Source organism: Fringilla coelebs (genome assembly GCF_963513975.1).
Source record: "Fringilla coelebs genome assembly, chromosome: 7".
Classification (NCBI taxonomy): Eukaryota; Metazoa; Chordata; class Aves; order Passeriformes; family Fringillidae; genus Fringilla; species Fringilla coelebs.
Window position 1 is genome coordinate 20661834 of NC_140035.1, and position 24765 is coordinate 20686598.

General features: G+C 39.2%; 1 protein-coding gene across 4 annotated transcripts in view; it reads left to right on the top strand.

Annotated features, from left to right (window-relative positions):
* The window catches only part of MAP3K20 (mitogen-activated protein kinase kinase kinase 20), a 65527-nt gene that overhangs the window by 30738 nt on the left and 10024 nt on the right, over nucleotides 1-24765 (top strand). For all 4 annotated transcript variants that reach the window (XM_084209695.1, XM_084209696.1, XM_084209697.1 and 1 more), the window contains exons 4-10: nucleotides 2779-2880; nucleotides 3636-3701; nucleotides 4651-4679; nucleotides 4797-4934; nucleotides 10908-10994; nucleotides 14498-14572; nucleotides 19804-19910. In XM_084209695.1, coding sequence (XP_084065821.1) covers nucleotides 2779-2880; nucleotides 3636-3701; nucleotides 4651-4679; nucleotides 4797-4934; nucleotides 10908-10994; nucleotides 14498-14572; nucleotides 19804-19910 — 604 coding nt within the window. The remainder of the gene's footprint in view (nucleotides 1-2778; nucleotides 2881-3635; nucleotides 3702-4650; nucleotides 4680-4796; nucleotides 4935-10907; nucleotides 10995-14497; nucleotides 14573-19803; nucleotides 19911-24765) is intronic.

Consider the following 24765-nt stretch of genomic DNA (forward strand, 5'->3'; position numbering starts at 1 on the left):
CACAGGACAGACAGCAACTAAAGTAATTCACTGTGCTGTTGAGAATGGGGACTCTTTCACTGCCTGTGAGACAGAGACTACAGTGTGTAGTTCAACAGCCTTGTTCCCCAGGGAACTCTGATCACATCTGGTTAAAGAAGAAAGAGGTTTGGGGATTTTTTAGCTAACTGTTGATTCTCTGTGCAACTTCTAAGGAGACTGGAGTCCTGTGGATTGGAATGGAGGCAAGACTGCATTTCCCCACACCATTTTCAAATGAGAGAATGGATACTGATAAAAGAAATGTTAATTATGCTTCAAATGTCTTTTAGAGAGATTTTCATTTCGTGATCTTCTGGATGGCCTTCAGTGTTGCAGACAATCCTGTGTTTAGTCAGAGATTCCTTTCTTGAGAGAGAAAATCCCAAATAAGAAGAAATCTTGAGAAATTAATGTTTCTTCAGAGTGATGGGGATGAGAGCATTCAGCCAAGTACTGGCATGTACTGAGAATTAGCTGCATGTAATGTTACATGTGGGATTGTTAAAGAGTTCATTGAGAAGGGCTACAGCTGAAGTGAGAAAAATGTTTTCCTCCTAGGGTGTATGTCAGTGTTCCAGCTCATCCTGCTGCCTGGTGAGCTGCTGTCTCGGATCCCATCATTCTAGATGTTACTGGCCACTGCTGACTCTGTCAGCAGCAGTCTCTATATGTAGCTTTCAGATATGGCTTTTGGCAACAGCTGCCTCATCCCAAAAGGTTCTCAGAGCTTGTGCCCCCAATGCACAGAGCATGTCCGTCACAGCATCACAGGGTGGGTCCAGTGAGGCAATTAGAGCTTTTCTTTCTAAAGCAAAACATTGTCCTTGCAATATGCTTTCCAAATCCACGAGCTCCTAGTAAATATCTGTGTCATGATAAGTATATGGGAGAAATACTAATAGTGGGACTTTGTTGATTGAAGCTTACTTGCCTCTGTTCACACAAAGTGGCAAGGGCTGAAGGAGCTGAGTTGTCCCCTGACCCCGACGGATCGAATTATGCATTGTAAAGGCATGCACAGCATGCAGCCAACCTGTTCCTGAAGAATCCATTTATAAGACAGATGATGACATCATGGGTAAAAAAAAGCTTCTGTTTTAATTGTGGAAATGTGTGGGTCAGCAGCTTACTCCTCTCTCGGTGACATCAGAAGCAATGTCTGTCCTTTCAGTGAGAGGTTGTACAGCAATGATCTAAAGCTAACTTGCCACTTGAGTGTTTACTTTCACAGGACTTGCTATTTTCTCCCTCTTTCATTTAGCACTGGAGTCTTCCCATCTGACCTGCCACGTTCTAGGCTGCAGATTCAGTTTGGTCTCAGTTTCCTTCCCCACACAGTGATCTCCAAGTGTTTTTGATTTCTTTGGTTAGCAACAATAGAAATGTTTGTATGCGTTACACTATCGTGTATCGATCATTGATTAATGTTATTATTAACAAAATTCAGATACATTTGATATAGTCTTAAAGGCAATAATTTTCTGGCTGCTTTGAAATAATATGAAGACTTTGAGAGTCTTCTAGATAGGTTCTAAATTCTGCCTGAGAAGCACATTGAATAGCCTTGGGAGAGAGGGACAAAAGGCTCCTTGTATCCCCCTGCACTGGGTGGCATCTGCCGGCCCTGTTATTGCAAACAGATAAAAGAAAATGTATCAGCTGTTTCATCTTACGAACCTCCTGTTGTGTTTTTGGTGAAACATGAATGAATTCTAAATAAGATAAAACTTATTTCTGTTAATATTTCATATTAATAAGCTCTGCACTGAGCAGAAGAGCTACAGGCTTTAAACTGCTGTAGATGACCTGCAGCACAAGAAATTCTGTCCTGCTTATCACAGGGTTAGACTTCTGGTTTCATCCTTCTGTTTTTTCATGAACAAATGATTTGATCTGCTGTTTTGTTTCTCCATGGGGAAATAGGAAACTTTCTATTTGCAAACTCTTTCTTTGTAACAAAACATTATATATTTAGTATGTGGCTTTACTTAAAAAAAATTAAATTAAAAATTATGTTTTGTTATGAGGCATAATTTATACACAGTACTGCTTACCAGTGGGGAGTATCCTCTGATTTTGAAAACAGTAAGATGAATCTGATACCACCAAACTCATCTGTTAATTGTTCTTTGATCAAGTGTGGTTAATTCGCTGTTTAAAAAAGTAAGAATTTTAGGTTATATGAAAGTGGTACTGTAGAGATTTGAGTTGTCTCCAGTTTCACACCTAAATATGTATAGGGTAACTAGCTTGTTTTTCCTGCTTTAAGCCCCACAACTCTGACAGTCAGACTGGATTCCATCTGCCACAGTTCCACCAGTGGGTCCCAAATGCCCTTGTTTGTACCCCAGAATCCTGCTGTGGGATTCTGTAGGTATAGTTATGGGAAATTAAGAGAAACATCTGCTTGTCCTGAATAAGGAGCTTGCACAACCTTTTACTCTGGAATTTGAACTGCTTTGCCTGATCTTTCTTAATGCCAGACCTTTCTAATGCTTTTTCATTTTAATGCCTGTTTTTCTATATGATTACACTTTGTTGTTTGTTTTTTCATTTTTTGTTAGTAGTAGCTTATGTCTGCATTGGGATAATCAGATAAACTTTCTTACTGTACTGGTAATAATATTAGGCTGTTGAACCCAAATTCTTTGTCATTAAGCCAGAGGACTGCTTTCTGGAACTTGTAGAGTTTCTATTCTGTCTTTCAAGTTAGGTGCAGTGTTTTTAAATGTCTTGTTTTTTGGTTTTTTTTAACAGAGTATGCTTCTGCTGGCTCACTGTTTGATTACATTAATAGTAACAAAAGTGAAGAGATGGATATGGATCATATCATGACCTGGGCCACTGACATAGCTAAAGGTAAGCAAGAAGAGTGGCATATACTGCCCTACACAGCCAGCAAATGTACAGCTTCCTTAGTCAGGAAAGCTTTCCTTACTGAGATGGTAAAAAAACCAATCAAACATATCTAAATAAAAAAAGCAAAATGCGTTCGCTGTTCTTTTTAATATGTTCCTTGTTTATTATGAATCCAAAAATACTCTGGAGTGAAAATGGCTTCTGTGAGCCAGTTCTGGTGTGCCCCTACGTTCCAAAAGGATAATTTGCTGATGTAGTGTAATTAGGAGGTAAAGTGCATAATTGCCCTTATATCTAGTTTGATTTGGGGCATTTAAGGAAGCTAAGGACTTATTCTCAGGAAACATACTGAAACTCTTCATATAATAATGTAGAATAAGCTGTTCCATCCTTTGTGTTCTCTGTGACTGACCACACAAGAATTAGTGTAAACTAATGAAAAAAAAAGTAAATTCCTATCTGGCTTAATTGTGTAGACACCTCCTTAACTATATAGTTAGAGAAAATAACTATGTATGATGTTAAAAACCATTAGCATATCCAAATAGATGCTCTGAGAGATAAGTGAGCTTTGGTTAGTGCTCTTTACTCAAAGAAGATTGTGGGAAGCTTTGGTTCTCCTTGAGCACATCAGTATGGCACACAGCTATGGCTACTGTAATGAGTACAGCTAGTGGGAACCAGGAATCATGACTGCAGAAACGTGATGGCCCTGCTCAGCCTGTCTAACTAGATTGTTCCTTTGTTTTGTGTAGGAATGCACTATTTACACATGGAAGCTCCAGTCAAAGTTATCCACAGGGATCTGAAGTCAAGGAATGGTAAAGTAGCAAAACTCTGAAATGCTCTGCATTTACTGTTACCTATAATGTGGCATTTAAACCCGTGCCTGAGTTTTGTGAACCAGCAGAATGCCTAACTAATGCCTTGGTTGTCATCAAAGCTGCACTTGTTGAGGCACAGAAAAACTTGTTCCCTCCTCCCCATCCTGAGCCTGTCTGAAGTTCATTACAGACCTGGCATCATCTAGAGCACTGTGGAGGACTCTTTGTGTCCTGCTGGCCGTGATTGGCCAAGAAAGCTGATAAAGGTTTCAGATGCTGCCTGGGCACTCCTTACCTCTTTTTTTCTATTTGTAAAGGTTGAGTACCAGGAAAGGCTGGCAGACACCAGACACAATAGACTGTATAAGGCCTATTATTTCTTATCAGAAAATCTTGTCTTTACTGTGACTTTTTTTGAGGTTTGACAGATATTCAGGCTTTTGAGTCATACACATTCGGTGTAGTCTGTACTTAGCAGCTGACAGTCGTTTCTGAAATTTGCTGAACATTGCCTTTTAGATGAAACTTCTGCTACTAGTGGTGGGATAGGAGAGGCACAGATTTTAATAATGCACAGATTTCAATGATGCATAATAGTCAAGAAACATATAGGTCTCTCTCACCTCAGTTGTAGGTTTTCTCCTTTTATTAATGACTCTTCCAGAGAGCTTCTTGTTAAACCTAACCGTACTGGGAAGAATGAAGTTCATCTGTGTTGCTGTCTTTTAATTCAGTAAGACCAGAAAGGTTTTGCATTTGTTCAGAGGGTTGCAGGTATTCCGCAGATGTTCTGTCAGCTTCTCAATGAAACCAGAACAGGTGTGCACATTCAGATGCTGGCTCACCTTAGGGTCATTTGTCTTATTGAAAAATGAAGTATTTTGCTGTAAAAATATATTGGGCTTGTTTTTTGCATTCCTGTAACCTTTTGTTTCTTTATTTTCAGTTGTTATAGCTGCTGATGGTGTGTTAAAGGTATGAGCACTTTAATTATTTATAGAGAGATGCTGTTGCTTGACTGGCTGTTTCCATGTCTGATGAATGAGGTCAATACTCATAATATCAGTTTAATATTTTATTTATTTTTTCCAGATCTGTGATTTTGGTGCCTCAAGATTCCACTCCCATACGACACACATGTCATTAGTGGGCACCTTCCCATGGATGGCCCCAGAAGTTATTCAGAGTCTTCCAGTGTCTGAAACATGTGACACGTACTCGTACGGAGTGGTGAGTGCCTCATCTCGCTGTGCATTGTGCAGTTTGTCAGTGTGACAGAATTCACGTGCTGCAACTGCAGCAATTCTAAGTAAGAATAGCAAGAAATGCCACAGCTCCTTCTATGACTGACCCATCATTTATAATTATATGCTTGAAAATGATAGGAAGAACATAGTATCTTGCATGTTTAGTAGCATCTGATTAGATTAGCAGCATGCCAGTGTAGGAAGTGCCACAATTATTCAGCATATGTCCAAAGGCTTTCAGGACCTATTGAAAGCATCATGAATCTCTGCTTGTGGGGTTTTTTTTGTGGAACCAAAGAGAAAAAGCTTGTTTTGTAATAGGGGGGTAACATTAGCATTCCACTTTCCCCAAAATAGAGTGTCGCTGATTTTTTTTAAAAAGCAACTGCTCTGTGCTCAATTGTTTAAAAGACACTGCTATCACTATCTGTGAGAATAGACTCCATCTGAAAATACAGAAGCCCAGCACTGCTTTGCTGAAGGGCGAGGAATCGGGTAAAGTTCATAAGAATGTCAGGTTTTCAGATTCAGTAATGTGAATTACTTTACTCTGTCCACAGTTAAACTTAATTTAGTTTTGCTCTGTAATACAAAGTAGGCTAGAAATAGCCCTACTGGTCGCATCAGTTGTGTGCCTAACCCCATAGCCTTCCTCTGGCAGAGGACAGTAAATAGTATTTGGGGGGAAAGGAAAGGAAGTGGGGCTGTAGTTTTCATGCATATTGGTGCATTAACCATTTTTCTGTTTGAATTCAACAGTGGGTGGCAGAATAAGAAATTCTTCACTACCTGCCAAATATTGTCTCTTTCTCTTTGAGGAATGGAAGGAGATAGATATGAGGGAAGCACTGTGGATTTAAGCTAGCACCTATGGCTGTACATAGCTAAGCTGATGTCTCAGTGGAGGGTGAATTAAACTTTTTGCCAAACAGTTGTTTATAGTGAGAAAAACTTTTGAGACATGATGTGACATCACTTATCAGTGAAAGTTTGCAAGGATCCTATATTGTCAGATTCAAAATCCTTGCTTGCTTAACTGAAGTGGGTCACAAAGAATAAGAGAACATAAACTGACAAATATAAATATTAATGTAAACTGTTACTGGAAGCAATCACATATTGTCCACTGAAGGGAAACATTCCAGTTTTAAAACAGAACAGCAATGTTAGAGGAAAAATTCCAAACATGGTATTATAGTTCAAACTTCTCACATAGTCTTCCTAGTTTGAATTGACTGTAGGTAATGTTTTCCAAGTGGGAGAAGGTAAGAAATTGTTTAGTATGTTGTTAAATCATGCCAAGTATTAACAGTGCCTTGGGAACAGTGTGTTGTGAAAAGTTTATTTTACCTCATTGAAAAAGTCAGGTTCCTTTGACAGTTCTGTGTTTGGAGGTAAAACTGAACTATCCTCCTTATAAAAACAGTTCAGTGTTACCAGAGTATTTTTGGTGTATTGTTATGGGTGTGTAGTGCTACTTTAGAATGTCTAGTAATGACCCCCAATTTTTTCATATATTATTTTTAAATTAATGTGTTCTACTGTGGGTAGAAGATTATGAATTCATAAGCACTTAGGAGCAATTATTCTTTTTATAACTCTAGTCTTGGAACACCATCATTTTCAGAGGAGATAGACAGATAGAAATGAAGAATGGCCGTGGCCCAAGTTCTCTGTTTGTGAAATAACTGATATTACGGGGTTATACCAGCAAGAAATGGCCTGAATATAATATTGAAAGTTGGAATCTCTCTGTAATAAGTGTTATAACTACCAGAGAAGTAGCTAGGAGCCTGAAAACAAGAAATCTGAGAAAGGGTATTTTTGTCTTTTTAAGTTATTATCATCTATAAAAACAAAATGTAAAGAATCCCTTTTTGAAGCATAACACTTGCCAGCAGCTTTTGTGCTAGAGAGACAAATCTGCTTTACTTCAGTTAAAGTCCTCTTAACAAAGAACAGAATCCTTTCAAATGTAAACTAGTAAGATGCTAGGAATAGATATTTCATTTGCAATATTTTTCATCTTTCCCATGGTTTTCTTTAATTTCCTTTCTTCTGTTTTTTTATCTGACAGTCTTTCTAGAAACCCATCTGTGATTTTAAATATTCTGCTTAAGCTGTGCAAGAGTTTTTTTCCATGAAGTGTTGGAAGTCTTTCTGAAGCTTCATAGGTCTGAGCTGCTTCTTAGCTGAAATAAATTTTCCTTTTTGTGAGCAGTTGTATGCATGTTTATAGCTAATGTTTAGATTAGCTTGTCCTGCCCTTCATGGATGGTTAAACAGTCCTATGTATTCTCTGAGATACATAGTCAATAATTTATAATACTGTCATGAAATGCTAAAGCTAAATTTTAAAGGAGAATTTATTACCACACAAAGAGAGATCTTACACTTTCCTTCAGCCATGCTGTAGTTCCCCTTTCTGATCCATTTCCAAGTCTGTACTCCAAACAACGAAAACCAAGTGCTACAGGCAATCAACCCTGGAACTGACTTGTATGTCACTGTGTGTTGCTCAAAAATTATTCCTTGCCATCTCTGTCATTCCTTGCTATCTCTGCCAGATAGGAAAGTGTATGTGGAGTGACAGTGTCACTCTAAAAGCTGTTCAAAATCATGAAGACATATGCTCAGAATATATTATCCTGGCTGAACTGTTTGTAGTGCACCACAGTGTGTGTTTGTGTATCGGTATAAATGTATTTAATTGCAGAAAGCTTATCCGATGTAGTTGAATTATTTTATCACTTACAAGAACAAATAAGTAAAACCATTAATTGGCTATTGGTGGCCTAGAGACTGCCATTAAATGTAGCAGCTGTTCAAACACTGCTTTAGTTATGAGAACATATGTTATTTATAGAGGGAATGTTGGCCAGCTCCAGGGGTTATCCCTTACTCTTTTTGAAAAGAATGATGCGATCTTGAACTGCAGTTGGATCAATGCAGAGAAGACAGACCTAATTTTCATGCCTACGGGCAGTACCTCTGTGAGTGCAATGCTAATGCTTAAGCTGTACCTCTGCTAACTGTGGCTCCTGACCATTGTCTGTGAACAGTTTCCCACCAGACAAAACATAATTTTTTTCAGCGAAGGTGTTCAGAGTGTTTTCTTTTCCTCGGATTTCTTGCTTAGATGTTCCCCTATCCAAATGGCACTTTGAATCTTTGTTGGCTTTGCACCAGTGTGGGGACAGTGGATGTGGTAGAGGTGTGGGTTTAGTTTTTCCTTTGGTTTTTTGTCACATAATTGACAGGATAGGAATTGAAATGCACAGCTGAGCTGACAAAAGTAAATGTGTGAGCTTTTTCTGAAGACCACATATTTCTTACAGTCAGGTTTGTGTATAGGGTGAACATTAATACATTTATCTCTCCTTTCGCTTCCTCTATATGCAAAGATGAGTCCAGCATCTTCAGAGGCTGCAGCTTACTGCACTATATTAAATGGCCTTGCTTTGTTTTTCATCATTGTTTCTAGCTTGGCTGTTTTCTCTGTGAGCACCTGCTGTCCATCATCACAGAGATCTGATTTGATTGGGAAAGCAGGTGATCCTCACCATCACAGGTGGGAGGGGAAGTGAACCACGTCAGTCTCAATTAGATTATACACTAAAAAGGAAAGATAAAATAATTTCCATATGAAGCGAGCTGGGGAGCCAGTTCTGAAAATGAACAGAGTGTACCTCACAATAAAGAGGCTGAGGTAAGTTAGGCTGAGGTCCTTGTCTGCGGCTGAATCACCCTGGGGAGAGGAAGAGGCAAATGAGAATGCAGACAGTACCTATTTGCTGCTTTTTAAAAGACTGCTGATGCAGACATTCACCTTAGCTGATGATTCAGGGTAGCTAGTCTGTGAGAAGGGGTTGAAACTCATGTAAAACTGAACATAGAGACATGTCACCATTGGAAGGAAAGGCTTTCTCTGTACATTTGGCCTGAATATGAAAATTGCATTGTTGTTAAACTATTCTGTAAACCTGTGTAAGTAAATCCAAGGGTTTCCAACATCCCACTTTCAAATCTTTTACTTTCATTTATTAGTAAAATAAAGGCATCAAGGAAAATCCTTCATATTGTGTCAAATTGCTGTTTTTCTCTTCAACTATGTGCAGTCTTGGATGAGTTTTTAGCTAGCACTGTTGGTTTAGGGAGGCAGTGATCTGTTCAGGCAGTGGAAATAAACACTAAAGGTGTCATGATAAAGGAATTCGGTGCAAAATGTTCTGCACAACCATATGTGCATGAATGAAACAAGACAGCTCTTAAAACTTACAGTCTTCTGAAAGAAAGATAGCACAGCAGTAGTTTTCCAGCTCAAGGCTCTTGAAGACATTTAACATGTATTTCATTATGTTCTTTACTTGGAAGGTTATTTAGATACTGCTCTGTCTGATGTGCAAACTTGAGTTTTTTCCTCTATAGTTTCATGGTACAGTCCCAACAGATGAGGTTGTTCTGCAAGGCTGCTCAACCATGTTTGATTTGGTCCAGGAACCTTTGTTTTAAACTGACTGTTTTATACACTGCTCTTTTGTCTGAAGTACATGGGACTGGTAATTTTTTTTTCCTTCTCTCACAATTAAATTTCCTTCTCTACCAGTAGAGAGGTGATAATTGGAGTTACGATTGAGGTGCCTTTTTTTCCTTCTGAAAGGATTGAACTGAGGCTAATGGGATAATTGAATAGGTCTGTGATAGTTCTCTCCGTATGTTTCTTATTCTCAGAAAAACTGTTCTTATTTTTCCAAGATATCCTTACCTTTACTAATCAGTCTTCTGACTCAAGCAGAATTATTCAAATAGGTCTATTGTTGGAGTAACCTGTTCACTTAATTAAAGGCCCAACTCTGCTTCAATGCATTTTTTTTGCTTGACCTCCATCTCTCAATATTGTTCCATTTGCTTTTTCATTATCTTCATAGCTGCCCACAGTCCATTCAAAATGATGCAGCTGGAATAAACCTGGGCACTAACCCAAACAGTGAGGATATAGAGACTTGTATAAGGATCTTAATGTATTTTGGCAAATCTTGCATTAAAGATTCTTTGTTGTTGTTGTTATACTTGATATTTGCGCAGAAAAAAAAGTTTGTACATAATTGCAGCAAGATGTGTATATGAAAGTTTTATTAAAAAAAAAAAGGGACATATAAAAGTGGAGGTACAAAGTGCTATTAATTTGGTTGAATTCCAATATATTGTCCCAATGGCAGAAAAACTAGTTGGATTCATTGACTTGAAGCCTTTTTGATGATGCCAAACTCTTTTCTACAGAGTAGCTTAGGTTCTTGGGTACTGTGTAACCAGAAGGCTAAAAGCATGTAAAACTGGGAGATCTTTCTCTGTCTAAGGACAGTACATCTATAAAAACTCAAGGAGAAGAGAGTAATTTTTTATATGCTTATAAATATTGCTTAGTTTAATATTAAATAAATTAATAATACTAAACTAAGCAATGTATATTGCTTAGTTTAATATGATCACATATACTTGTAGATAAACAATTACATTTTTGATTGCAAAATTGTATTTTTATAGGCGTATCAAAGGAGCTAAATACCTTTTGGATCATATTCACCAGTTGCAATTGCATAGAAATATTTTTAAATGAAAAATTACTGCAAAGCAAAGATATGTCTAGTTGGAGCTGAGAAGGAGAGGAAGAGCATTGTCTTCCCAAGTCTCAGTTGCCAAATGTGGACTTTATAGTGTACAAAGATAGTAAAAAAGCAACCCAGTTTTTCATCTTGGCTTTTCTGTAGAGGAAAAAGCAGAAACATTCAAATTAATTTTGTGAGAGGATCTTGCACACAAACACTGGTCCAAGTTCCTGCAAATGAAAACTGGTTGCCTGGTAATTGGATACAGAATAGTGCTGTATCAAGGTTTAATAATGTATTTAAAATACAAAGTACAGAAATAAAAATTCTTTTCTTTTTTTCTCTTCCAGGTTCTCTGGGAGATGCTAACAAGGGAGGTCCCCTTTAAAGGCTTGGAAGGATTACAAGTAGCTTGGCTTGTAGTGGAAAAAAACGAGGTAAGACTACGTTTCTACATTCAGGTACATAGATCAGAAAACAGTATTGGGGTTTTGCAAAAGACTTTTTCATCTTCTTCAAATTGAAAGTAAGTTCACGCGTATGGAAAGATTAGCAGTAGGAGCTAACACAAAGGGTCAAAGTGATGTTATTCCTCATGAATGGACCCTTTACATCTAATTGTTGCAGCTTCACGTCGTGATGCTGTAGATCAAAAATTGTACAAGTACTGTACTAGTTTCTCAGTCTCAATTGTAAAACCTAGGGGTTTGTTCTTAGTGATGAAAGAAGCCATTGCGTCCAAGGTAGGGGAACAGTTTAACTCCATCTCCTGCGTTTAGGACATCTTTTTACTGGCCGGGAGTTGATATATCTGTAAGAGACCTTCAGCTACTTCAACTTAACTCTCCCAGCAGGAGTCACTATAGTACAAGAAACTGCCGCTTAGATGAAAATTTCAAAAATAAAAGAAGAAAAAATAGTTTTAAAAAAAGAGAGAAATTACAGTTTTGCCACCTACGTTCAACACTACATTGAAGATGAGCTCCTCACTGGTATCGGCAAGGCTGTGGCATAGCTGCAAGCCTCCTCATGCAGAGTCTTTCCATTTCAAAAGCACTTCAGTGGTGTAAACACCGTTTGTACAGTGTCCCCAGCCTCGCTTTTCTTCTTCTCACAAATTGAGGCTTTCAGTTAGTTGGACATGTGAGCGTATATCTGAACACATAGTCCCTTGATATCAAAGACAGTAACTACATTTAAAAAACATTTAAAGTTGTGACTGTACCACACACAGACAAGCATGGAAATCCTCCACAAAGATGAAACCTCCTCTATCTAGACACAGCGGAAGCTTGGGAAACATTACAATGGCGAGGCACCGGCTGTACAATACAGATTTCTATTATTCTACATAAACTGTTTCTCAAAATGCTTCAGAGTTAAACAGAGGAGTTAGGTTTCCTCCTCTTAGTTTAATGTTTTTTGTTGGTGTTTTTTCCCTCTCTCTTTTTTTCTTCTTTTTGAGGACTGGATTAATTCCAGTGAGTGACACTGTGATATACCAATTAGTTGGAAATGCTACACTAACAGTGTGAAGATTGTGAATGTGGTCTTTTACTGCATTTAGCAGAGCAGGGGGCACAAAGACACTCTTTCTCCTAGTCCAGGAAAAGCCTCACACATCATTTTGAAGGAGGAACCATAAAGCCTTCCATCAACAGTATTTGGCTCTTGTGCCTACCACATGCAGTTTTATGTAAGGGGTAAGAGTGGCATTGGGAATGTTGTAAAGAGATGCAGTCACATGCTGAAACATGTCTGAGAGTACAACACACATTTCTCTACAGTTTTCCAGAGCAAGGAATTGCTTAAAATACAGTATGGACAAAATGTAGATGTGACTATTTTACTAATGGCTGAAGCAACCTAAGGGGTGGCATTCTCAGAGCCAGCTCTGTCTGTCAGGTGCCACTAGCCTGTTGCTACCACTTTTCTTAGAGGGCTGTGAGGGAGCATTGCATACTTTTAATTTTTTCTGGCCATGACATGGGCAACATGTCCAGCATAGACCTTGAAAAGTCAGCTTGTGCTGGTTTTCATAGTTTTCTGTGTCCCAAAACAAGTGTAAGGGTCAGGTTCTGCTCTCAGTTGAGTCTGTTGGTATGAGTGGGATTGGATGGTTCCAGTCCACAACAGGATTGGATCACTGTGGAGCCACTCCTCCATTTTTTGGATTGCAAGTCTTTTGTTAAAATCAGTGAGGGATTGAGGCCAAAGCATAATTGCATAAGGTGAAAAATTCCCTTTGTAAGGCCTGAGGCCAGCAAATGGAGTAGATTCTAATGTGTCTGTATGGATCTCCTTTGATACTACACACTATTTCACAGTGTTATTTTTATTGTGGTAGGCATTTTTTTAAACCATTTTTTTAAAAAAAGCAAAGCATGAGAGTTCAGGTTATGCTGGACATGATCTCATAATAAACTGCCACTGAGAAATGTGTTCTTTTTTATAATATGACATTTGGATCCTGCTACCTCTGTATTACATATTATATAGGTGATATTCTTCACAAATGAGACAAGTGGTGATTGCTACTGATTGTCCACCTCTCGGAACACTGAGGGTTACAGACAATACTGTAGCGAGACTAGCCAGTGTATTTTTAGGCCAATGACTCAATTAGAGATCAGGCACCAGTGCAACTTATTTATGCATTGTACAAATTTCTGTGTATTTCTTCCACAGAAACCCTTGCACAGTAAGTTACGACATTAATAATTACACCTCGGCAGTGCTGTGCCTCTGTGTCTCATGTTTCCAGTTCTTACAAGGTTCAAATGCTTTTGGAGCAGAATTTAACTTACTTTTGGCTGCTGTGTCTTGTAAGGCTTTGCAGGTCACACTGCAGTAATGTAATGGTACAGAGTGACATAACTTGCTCTGCTTTGCTTCTCAAAAGGCAATAGTAGGGCAGATGAAAGGGTCTTCCTGACAGGATAGTCTGAACAGGAATGTAATACCTGGTTCTCACCCTTAGAGGACAAGAGCCCTTTTTCCAGCTTGATCCCTATTACATTTGGACTCACTTTCACTGAGAAACTGGTTTTCTATCTAACTTTAAAAAATTTATTTATATAACATGAAACATCTGAAGTCAGTTAACAGCTTTAGTGTGAGCAGAGGGATCTCCTTCAGCGTGTAATGTTGGAAGCTTGTGCAGTCAGCTGGAGAGGCTTCAGTGTATGTGTATGTGAGAAAGGATTTGCTTTTAGGCTTTCCAGTCTGGAGGCAGGCTGTTAATATAAAAATCTTCTAATTTAAAACTCTCAGCAAATGAAACCAAACTAGCTGCAAACTAATTCTCTGTAGTCAGTGGTCCTGGCTATAGCCAGCAACTCCTTGTCTTCAGTCATTAGGAAATATTTATGAGTTCACTGTGCTCTGTGAGTGCTTTCTGAGATCTGCATGTCCTCATTAATCCTTCTGACCACAGGCTCATGAAATGTCTCTTGTGTCATGTAGAGCTTCACTTAACTCTTTTTAACTCACTTAATGTAATCTATATTTCAGCTATTTGTGTGTCAAAAGTGATTATAGTATTGTACAGCTAGCTCATTTATGTGGGAGAGAGGAATTAAGGCAGGCTGTACATTATGCCTATCTGACAAACAACTTAAAATACTATGCAGTAACCTCCACAAACAGCATTAAAAGCTGTTTGTCTTGGTTTTGCTTCTTCTCTCTGAGCTTTCTTAAGGAACCCCATTTGTGCATTTGATACATTACTTTCTTATAGGTCTATTAAAAATTATTTGTGCTTCTTGCTAGTGTTAGTAATTTTGATTTTTCTTTCTAATATGTCTCCACATTTTTTATATTGCATTTAAAAGAGAGAGTGTGCTTTAGTTCTTTGAAGTCTGTTGGTCTCATAGGAAATTGCAAGGTAGCAGCTTAAAGGGAAATGCTTCCAATAACTGGTACATTTTCTTTCCATTAGAGATTAACCATTCCAAGCAGTTGTCCCAGAAGTTTTGCAGAACTGATGCACCAGTGTTGGGATGCTGATTCAAAGGTAATTAAATCTGTGTTTGTTTTCTGCAACACCACCCCAGCCTTGTTTTGCAAAGTGCATTAGCATTTCTTTTGGGGGACAAGTCTGAGCTGACAACATTGACACATTTCTTGACTAAGATACCCAGGACTGTCTTTTTTTTTTTTTAGTGTGTCTATATATTTATACCTAAATAACTCTCTCTCTCCCTTTTAATCAAGAGTTACTAAGCTGCTAACTTTGTAACTACTAAAGACAATAACAGGGAATATGGTAAGATGGCAAAAATGTAGCCATTTTGCAGCAAGTGGAAAAATTGTGGGTTTTATATTTTCTTTCAAAGGTTAATACTTAATCCCTCTTGGATATATGTGAGCATCACATTATTAAATACAAATTTCAAGGTCCAACTCTGTGCCCTACTGGTGTTGAAAACACAAGTATAAGTAAAGAATAAATTAATCCATAAAACATGGGTAGGAACAGCAGCAACATTTTAAATTAACATTAAACCTTTCCTAATCTGTTCCCTTAGGGCTTGAATGGTGAGCTTTATCATGACTACTGTAATAATATGATAATAGCAGTGCTGTTTAACCATGAAAACAGAATAAAAAGTTTAAAGAGCTGCACCATTGTTACTATTAATCTGCTGCTACAAGGCAGGGATTTAATAAGTATTTAGACAGTAAAAGCTTTTCTAGATTATGAAAGTTAACTTCTTTAAATGGACTTTGTGACCATCCTATTGTACATAAAACTGGCTGAAAAGAGCCTGTGGGCATAGTAGCTTTAGTACCAAGGATTAACATCTATTTCCTTTGTCTATAAAATACTTGAGACATTGAAGAATAGTTAAGCAAAGGAAATTGTGCTCTTTTTCTCAAGTCAAGGCACCAGGCGCCAGGAAGAACTTCATTTCTTTAAACTCAGGAGAAAGTTAGCTGCTACTTCACAGAGACCAAGATTAATTCCAAGACAAATGAGAGCGTATAGGTGCTCTAAACTAGAATTTATCACCAAAGAGTAGCCATAGAAGAATAATGCGAGAAAGGAAATATGCATTCTTGGTCTCTCTTTTAAAAGCAAGGGGTTGCTTTCCTACAGAATGGATTTTGAAGGCTGAGATCCATCAACATGTGATTTCCACATGAGCACACATGTAATTGCCATTCTCTTAATAATTCCTTGTATCCTCCCCACAGAGCGGGGAGAAAAATGCTTCAAGTTTTTGAATCTACAAGTAGGCTGCTTATTCTAGGTCGGTAATTACTGAAGAGGACTTCTAGTGCCAGTTGCTTATCTTTACTAACTGCTCCCAAGTGTTAACATCACTACCAAAGGCCTCAGAATAAGAATTATTGGAGCTTCTTTTCTGTAGTTGTCACATAGATCAGCTCACTCTTCCTTGTTTGAGCCCCATCCATAAGTGCCCAAAAGACTGTTCCTGTTTCTCAAGGAGAGTGAGGGATTTGCATGTTGTAAAAGAATGATGCTTAACCATCAGGCTGAGTTCTGTCTGATAGAGTAATTTATCTGGGTGTGGGCTGATTCCTGGGGACATTGTTCCCAGAAGTCATGCAAACTGTGAATCTTATGTGAGATGGCGTTTTTCTGACAGTCTGCTCTTCACTAGTTTTTTTAATGCAGCTCTTCTTCTGCTAGGCAATTACAGCTTTGTTCACATGACTGAAATGGAGTAATCTGTGGTCACAATTTGGACATGTGACTGACTTATTCAGTCACGTGCTGGGAAAGGTTTGCTACTTACAGCTCTCAAAATGCTTTGATAAGGGCTGTGTGGCCTGCATGAGCCAAAAGATGGAGCACGCTCCTCTGAAATACTGCTCTGTGTAGCGTTCCCTTTTTGCCAGGATTAGCTTTAGAAAATCAGATCGTTGATGCATGAACAAGTTACTGAAGGTCAAGCAGGGGTGAGCTCGAGTATGTCAGCCGCTCAAAAGCAGTTGCTAAGGTGCATACTTCTAGCCCACAGAATTCATGAGGTAACTTTTGGTGGCTTACCCCTAAGAAATGAGGGATATGCATTTATGGTGGGGCTGAGGAATACAGTTGGAGAGGTGCTGCAGAGCAGCTGGAGTGTCAGACACTGCTCACACCATAATTTCTTCATGGGAACAGACACAGTTATTAATATTGCTTTGAATTCTTAAGAATTTCCTCACACATGGAGAAAAATATCTGTAGTGTTCCATGTGATACTTGGAATGGTGGTCTTTTTGCAGTATAAACTGCTAGTTGAAACAAACAGTTCACACCTTAAAATTTCTACCGAACAAGTTGCTTTTGCTTGGGTATTAGGTAATTGTAGAAACAAAGTTGCTCATTACTGATGTCTTTGTTTACTGGGGTTACTTGCTTTTGAGTCATAGGTGAATAATTCTTTCTCATTTCATCTGTTCCTTCAGTTTCTCTCCATATCAAAGATGTTTATAAATTACAGAGTATTTTAATGGAAATCAGAAATCTGGGAACAGAAAAGAAACAAAACATGAAAGATGTATGGATTAAATATCCTGATTTTATGGAGACCTATTCAGTACGAAATACTGAGTGGAAGGAAACAATGAAAAATTAGCCAGAATTATTTCTAGAGGGGCATATATTTTAAAGATTTCAGTATGAGACATCATAGATATAAAGGGAAACAGTTTTCAAAGGCGACTCATGCCTTGATATTTTAAGAATCCCTTATAAGGGCTTTCTAGAAAGTGCTAAGCAGTTATCAGCTGAAAAGAAGAATTTTTTTTAAGTTTCTCAGCTCAGACACCCAGTTTCCCAAATCACTTCTTGCCAGTTTTAGCCAAGGTACCTCTCTGCATTTAGAGTGAATTTATTAAATCTGAAATTATCCTTTCCTAGGGGCAAGAAACCAGCAAAACCCATGTGACAGTGTAGGCTTGTGCCTTCCTGTCAGGTTTGTCTCCATGCAAAGCTGCTGCCTATAAATCTAGCAGCTGCAAAGCTGGCAGGGTAACTGCTGGCTGTTTACAGAATTTGCAGAGCCAGAGATGTACAGTACTTTGACATTACTGTGTGACTCTGCATTTGTTCCAGCTCCGGCTCCACAGCCCCTTTGCCTGTAGTGCAGGACCCACCTCATGATTTTTGCTGCTTCTCCCAAATCAGTTGGTTGATCCTTTTGCCTGCCCTTAGTAAAAGCCCTGTTCTCTGTCATTGTCTCAACTCTGGTTACTCTGGGCAAGCCTGATAGTTGAGCTGACTGTGCTCATTTAGTGTGCCTATAGCCCTGCCCTATACTTCCCAGTATACAAAAAGTAGCAAGCCAAACTCATAGATGTGCTTTGTAAATTATCCTGGATGGTCCATAAAATATTGTAGATAATGCAGCATGGGAATGTTTGCCCTTGGTGTCTTCGTGAAAATTGAATTTGTTTTGTAGAGGCACATTATGTACCTGCCAGTCTGTTGGACAATGCGTAGCAGTTGCAGTACCTGGTAAATTTCAGGGAGCCGCTATCTCCTGTCTGGCAGCTTCCTCACCATTTGGGAGTCCCTTGAATTTTTTCAGCAGCTCACATCCACTGGTGTGGTCACAAGAGATGCAGCCGTAGCACAAAAAAGGGTGTGAAGGCCGGTCAAAGATTATTCTGCCCCAAAACTGCACTGGAGTCAGTGGTGGTGGTTACACAGATGGATTTTGTGCAATGTGCCCCCAGTGCAGCCCACTCCTGACCTGGCAAGTTTGTGCTCTTCCAGGGTGTGTTCAGAGGATCTGCTCATCTGTGGCAGGTCCAGCACCATCATGCACATGGAGGGGAGGACAGCTGCCTCCCCAGCCCCCTGTAAAGGCAGGGTGACCCTGCTGGGTTTCCATTCAGGGACTGTGTCACCAGTGCAAGCAATGTGCTGCTTAACCAGTACCCATTGCTGTGAACTCTATGTGCCCAGTCTGCCCCTCTCTGCATGCTGGGCTGGGGAGCAAATTGCATAAGCACTTGTGCTGGGGCAAGTATGTCTGTGGAAAAGAAAATCTGTGTAGCTCACCGAACTGCCCATTGCCTGAAATCATGGAGGTGGACCAGAAAATGACAGACAAAGCCTCCAGTTACAGCCAAAGAGTGCAGCATTACAGTATAAGAGAGCTTGTCTCTCTTTTTGTTATGCATTTGACACTTTTTCATGCTGTTTGACATTTAAAATAAAGAAATTGTCTGTCTTTTATAATGTGGAAATCACTTGGATCTTCCTGAGAGAGACACCTCAGCATTGTTCCTAATTGTTTTTGTGCTCCCAAATTAAAATGCACGTTTTAATTGCGGCATCTGTAATTTTAGCAGAAATGGTATAATTAAAGGCACAGTAGAGAGAGAGTGTGCATCATCCCCTTATTATGTATCTACATTTTGTTTCAACCTTTTGTCTCAACCTTGTCTGGGGTCTGTCAAACAGACTAACAGAGTCAGTGCTCTTTCAAGAAACACATTTAACTGGCTTTTTCAGTTTTCAGTTATTATCCTACTTCATAGCTTCCCCTTGGGACTAAGGGAAAAGTGGAAAAAAAAAAAAAACCAGAGAAATTTTAACTGGTCTTTCTGACTTGTGAGCATAGTGGGTCTTGGATGGAGAGCCCTGGAACAGAAAGTTCAGTAAATGAGCCCAGGACAGAAGAGCACAGAGTCCACTGCCATGAGCTTAGCTGCCAGGGAAGACATCCTTCCCTAACCTCAATCTTCACTTCTTCCATGGCTGCTCCTGAAGTAGCTAAGTGAGAGTTTTTCTGAAAGTATCTCCTCTGCAAGAGGGGAACTGCAGCCAGAAACCTGTTTTTGATAGGCAGCTAAATGGCTTGTTCAAACACCAAAATTTTTAATACCTGTAAAAGGCCGTCTGTATAATTACCAGTTGCTGATGGTCTAGCCTTCTCTATTTGGAAGCATTTTCTCTTTTAGCTTGAGAAAAATTATTCTTTCAAATTAAGAATCTAGATGATAGATGATTCTCATGTTTAATACTTTTTTACTAGTAGACATGGTAGACTAAGCTAAGGCTTGAGTCCTTCTAGCCTGTGCGACTCTTCTCAAACTTTCCTTTCATGGAAGAACCAAAAACCATTTACAGATTTACAGTCCTCTTGTAGGATGATGTGGTCAGGAAGAAGCGTGGCAATTCCTGTTAATTGTGGGGTTTCAGTTGAAAATTTCCTACAGATAGTTTTAGTAGTTTTATATGAATGCAAATGTTCTGTTTTGGTTTTCTTTTTTCTTCAGAAAAGACCATCTTTCAAGCAGATTATTTCAATCCTGGAATCTATGTCAAATGACAGCAACCTTCCAGACCAGTGTAACTCATTCCTGCATAACAAGGCAGAGTGGAGGTAAGTTTTCTTCCTCCCAAGATGATATGATTTTACATTGAAATGGTATGAGTGTTTTTTTTCAGAAAGACATCAGACTCCAATGATGTACTGGTAGAAAATATGTGTGCTTGAAGTATTTTTAGAACATAACTTACCTTGTTGTTTTTCAGGAATGCCCAGAATGTTGCGAAACTTGTATTAGGAGCCAATGCACTTAGCTGTACCCTATATTTATTATTACAGTGGTTTAGGCATCATGATATTTATGGTTTTGTGATTCACATCTTAAAACCAATTACAAAGCTTCAGTCAATAGTGTGGGGGCAAAAGAACTCAGATAACATGCAGGTTTGATGCCATTTTCATAGAAAGTGTATCAGTGATGTTAATATTAAAACAAAAAAAGGATAAGGGGCCTAAAAACCCCATCTTCCAAGTCAAGCTTCTATTTGTGCTCACTTGAATGCACTCGACCATTTTTTGTGTTCTCTCCTTTGTCAGCTATGTGTTCACACATCCAGCCCATGCCAGTCCTGTTTTTTACAGTGTTCCAGCATTGCTTGAGCATATGATTTTAGCTATTGCTGATTTTAATTGCTATTCATAAGTGATTATAAATGGAGATGAGATTTGAGACAATTTTATTACATTACAGTTTTGCAGTAAAACTTCCAGCCTCTTTTTTGCAATGTGCCAGAACTTCAAAAACCTGTCCCTGAAGCTTATTTGTGGGTTAGAAAACTTGCCGCTTCCCAGTACAGCCTTCTGTTTAAGATGGAATATTGAAAACAGATCTGCACAGGGAGATGATTTTTGCAGATGATCGTGCCTCAGTCTATATTAAGAAGCGTTGGCTCTATGCCGAATAAGCAGGGAGCACAAATACCGAAAGATTCCCTGCGTCGAAGAAACCGGGACGGGGTGGAGGTTGGGGAGGAGCGCATGGAAATGGGGCTTGTGTCAAGCCCAAACGGCAATCCCGCGTTTCTTCCGCTGCCTTCCAAGGAAAGGCAAGACGTAGATTTTTAATGGGGCGAGTGGAAAAACTGAGCTGTCGCTGGGACGCCCCCGGTCACACGGCGGGGTATAAATAGCCCGGGCCGGGCCCGCCCCGGCTCGGCCGCGCCGGCGGCGGCCCCGGGCCCGGCCGGGCGGCGGAGGCTGCGCGCCATCTGCTGGCGGCAGCGCCGCACTGCGCCCCCCGCGCAGCCCGCAGGCCCGCCCTGCCGCGCCCCGGGCCCGCCCGGCCCCGCCCTGCCCCGGCCCCGCCCTGCCCCGGGCCCGCCCTGCCCCGGCGCTGCCGCTGCTGCTGCGGGCACCGCTGGGCCCTGCGCTCGGAGCCCCGTACTGTGCGCTCCGGGTGGTATTTAAAGTACCCCAAGTGCGTGGCACCCTTGTTTATGCAGACTCTGAGCATCATATCGTGGGTTTGGCAGTAGACAGAACAAGGAGGGTTGGACAGAAAGTACATCCTAGTGAGGGGTTTCTTATAATAAAAATATTTATTTAAAAGATATTCAACTGCCTTTAGGAAAAGATAATAACTACTTAAATCTTGCCAATATAGCAAAATAAAAGCTGTACTAACTGACATTTGGTGACAAACGTTGTTATACTTAATCAGTTTTTTTCTTGAAGTGTGACTCAAGTGGCCCAAGTATTTATTGCAAATTTTGTTTTGATACACCTAAATTTCTCAGATGAGGAATGTCTGAAAAGATGTTAATGAAAAGCCATGTGGCAACAAAGAGCTCTTTGGTGCTATCAAGTAATGAAAAAACTTCTTACCGTGGAGACTTCTGTTAAAAAGAAATGCGACATTTTTTCTGGAAGAATAAATGACTTAGAGACAAGGAAATATGAGAGGGAAAATAAAAATTCATGATGGGACAAGATTTGCCTGAAAACAAAGATGATTTTTGAATTGAGCTGAAATGAAAATACAACGTTCAGAAAGAGCACAAAGCGTGTGGGCACTTGTTTGGAAGCTGGAGGTGTGCTCTCCTATCCAAATTCTGGTAACAGCTTCCTGCCCTGATGTGAAAGCCATGTCTGTATGGAAGCTTTCATGAATGTTTAGCCAAATAAACAGAAAGTATGCAAAAAATTTGCCACCTTCAGTAGACAAAAGATGCATAAAGTGATCCCAAAGGATAAACTAAAGAGACCTAAGTTTGTCATTAAAAACAACCGCACATTAGTTTAATGTATTTTAACTTCTGCATTGAGAAATCTTTGCTTTTACTGATTTTTTCCCCATGGTTTTTTATCCCATAGTTATTTGCAAAGAGATAGTGAAACCAGCAGTAGGAAAAGTATGAGATGTATTACCACAAAATAAGGAATTTTAATGAAGCCTGGATATCAGAGCGCTGGAGAAGGGTGGGCTTGGGAAAAGCAAAAATTATGCTTGTTCCTTTGAGGGACCTCTGAAATAACGATCCAGGTACTGCACTTTCACAAGAATGCTGCACTTACCAAAGCAAATCAAAGCTCAGACAAGCTGGATTGTGTTTTTCCTCACTCTTAAAAAAAGGCAAGCTGAGGTCCTTTTTGTATAGACATGCCAAAATTGTAGCTCTAACAGCAAGTAACTGGAGTCTTCAGTATCACTGACTGGCTGGCATGAAAACTGAGAGTGGGCTGAGTCTATACATGACTGCTGGAGTTGATGACATAAATGATGCTTTGACTTATCTATATAATGCGGTCTTATTTGCAACATTTTCTGGTATTCATTTTTATATTAATACCACATTTTGATCTGCTTGTTCTGTATTTCCTTAAAATAATTCAGTGTCTTTTTTCCAAACTGTTCCACACGTGTTCAGCACATTTTTATTGTTATTAAAATAAGGGCACTGCCTTATGCCTGTGTTGCATAGGTCTAGTTGCATAGGCCCTATGTTTAAGTTCATATTCTGTGATCTTTTTGGAGCCCTTTCTCAAGTCAGTTGTATTACAGTCAGAAAAAATTACTGTAAAGTAATGATGTTCCAATTCAGTGAGAGATCCCATTTGTCTGTATTTAGTCATATATATTAACTGCATCTCTCCTTCCATCCTTTTCCCATGAGCGGCTGCTCCAATGATTAAAACAGTTTATTAGTGATACTTACATTAGTGTATTAGTAGCAATTCAAGACATATTAAGAAATGCCAGTCATTGTTTTTATTCTGTGAATGTTTGTCTTTATAGTTTTTAGTAATGTATTAGTATTTGTTCTTCAGTGTCACAGAATGAAACTATTCTAGAAAAACCAGTAAACTCACACTGCAGAACTACAGAAGCAAACAAATCCACATGTCCTACCATGTATAATGTTTCAAGCCACTTCATTTATGGAGTAAGACTCATTAGCTGGGCAATGTACAGTAGCTTTCTCTTTAATTACACTGTTTCATTATGCAGTGGAATTATTTTTCAGAATACAACTGTTTTTGCAGACTAACCTTTTATTTTAAGAGAACTTTCTGTCTAATGAAGAGAGATAATTACAGTACAAAATAGACTTTTGACATAGAGAAAACTATTGTTACCAGGACTCCCCTAGCGCATAATATTATTTTAAAAGAGAATGTAATTTACATATTTAAAAAATTATAGAGTTGTGTGTAAGTAGCAGCGATGATGAGAGACAGAGTAAGAAAAGCAGTGCTCGCAACTGCCCTCAAACTGCTCTGTAGTTTCCACAGCAGATAGCATAGTATGTGTTGCACCTGACAGAAAGGGTTTATGAGGGATATGGGTGTGTGGGGACGGGTCACTTTCTGACCTTTGGTCCAGTGCCTTTCAGTTTGTTCCCTTGTTGTCCCTTTATTATGATGTGTGACCACTTTCTACCCAGCACAGAGATCAGTCTTAATTTATGCATGCCTAAATATGATAGAGATTTTTTCTTGAAATTTGAAGCATGATAATTATGAGGGGTATTTGTTCTGACCACCACATAGAACAGCTCACTCAGCAGGACTCAAGTGTGATAAATGCCTTTGCCCCCAGGTGGCTGATTTCTGCAGTAGAATTAAGCGTGGTGGCAAAGTTTGCAGTAGGATTTTCTTGTTATTCGAGCTCTGAATCCTTTCACTGTACTTTTTAAGTGATGCTCTCTGACAGAGATGTCTTGTCAAAATGAGAAATCCATAGAATTTGGAATATTTATGTTATTTGATTTGCTTAGACTCTTTGGTATGCTATTTTCCCACACTGAGGGGCTGAACTGTTTTAGTGGAGAAGAGTTTAATCATTCCATACCAGGACAGGAGATTTACAGAAACAAGTAATTCTCTTTCTCCACCCCAAATAAAAATGACAGCTAACTCTGTTAGTCCTACTTTCTTTTTGAAAACATCAGAAGGAGCATATTTTGTTTACAGTGTGTTAACACAAGAAAATTAATATGGGAGTTTGAGCAGAATATTTAACCTTGCAGAGTCCAAATATTTAACCTTGCAAAGTCTTTGGAGCTCTCTTCAGGATTTCTTGTCTTCTTAGGAGCTCCCTTTTTTAAGGAGAAAAACAGAACACTGTGATTAACTCTTCTCGCAACTGTCAGGATACAGGTGGCAGGCAGTGCACAGTCCCCTAGACAGGCACAGAAATGTTAAATGCAAGTACAGCTCTGATACTAATAGGAGATTTTTCTTTTTTTACCCCACAAGCAAAATACGTGCCTGAATTTGGTGACAGAATTGTTGTTCACCTTCTGTGTATTTGTGTAGTGCAAAACTTGTTGAACTCCAAGACCAGTTCAGTTCATGTGTTTAAAATAAACTGTCCATCAGAAAGTATGTCAAAGGACACTACTTTGTTAAGGGAGGTACATGCAGGGAAACCAAATAAAGATGGTATTTGCAACTTTCTTAGAGTACT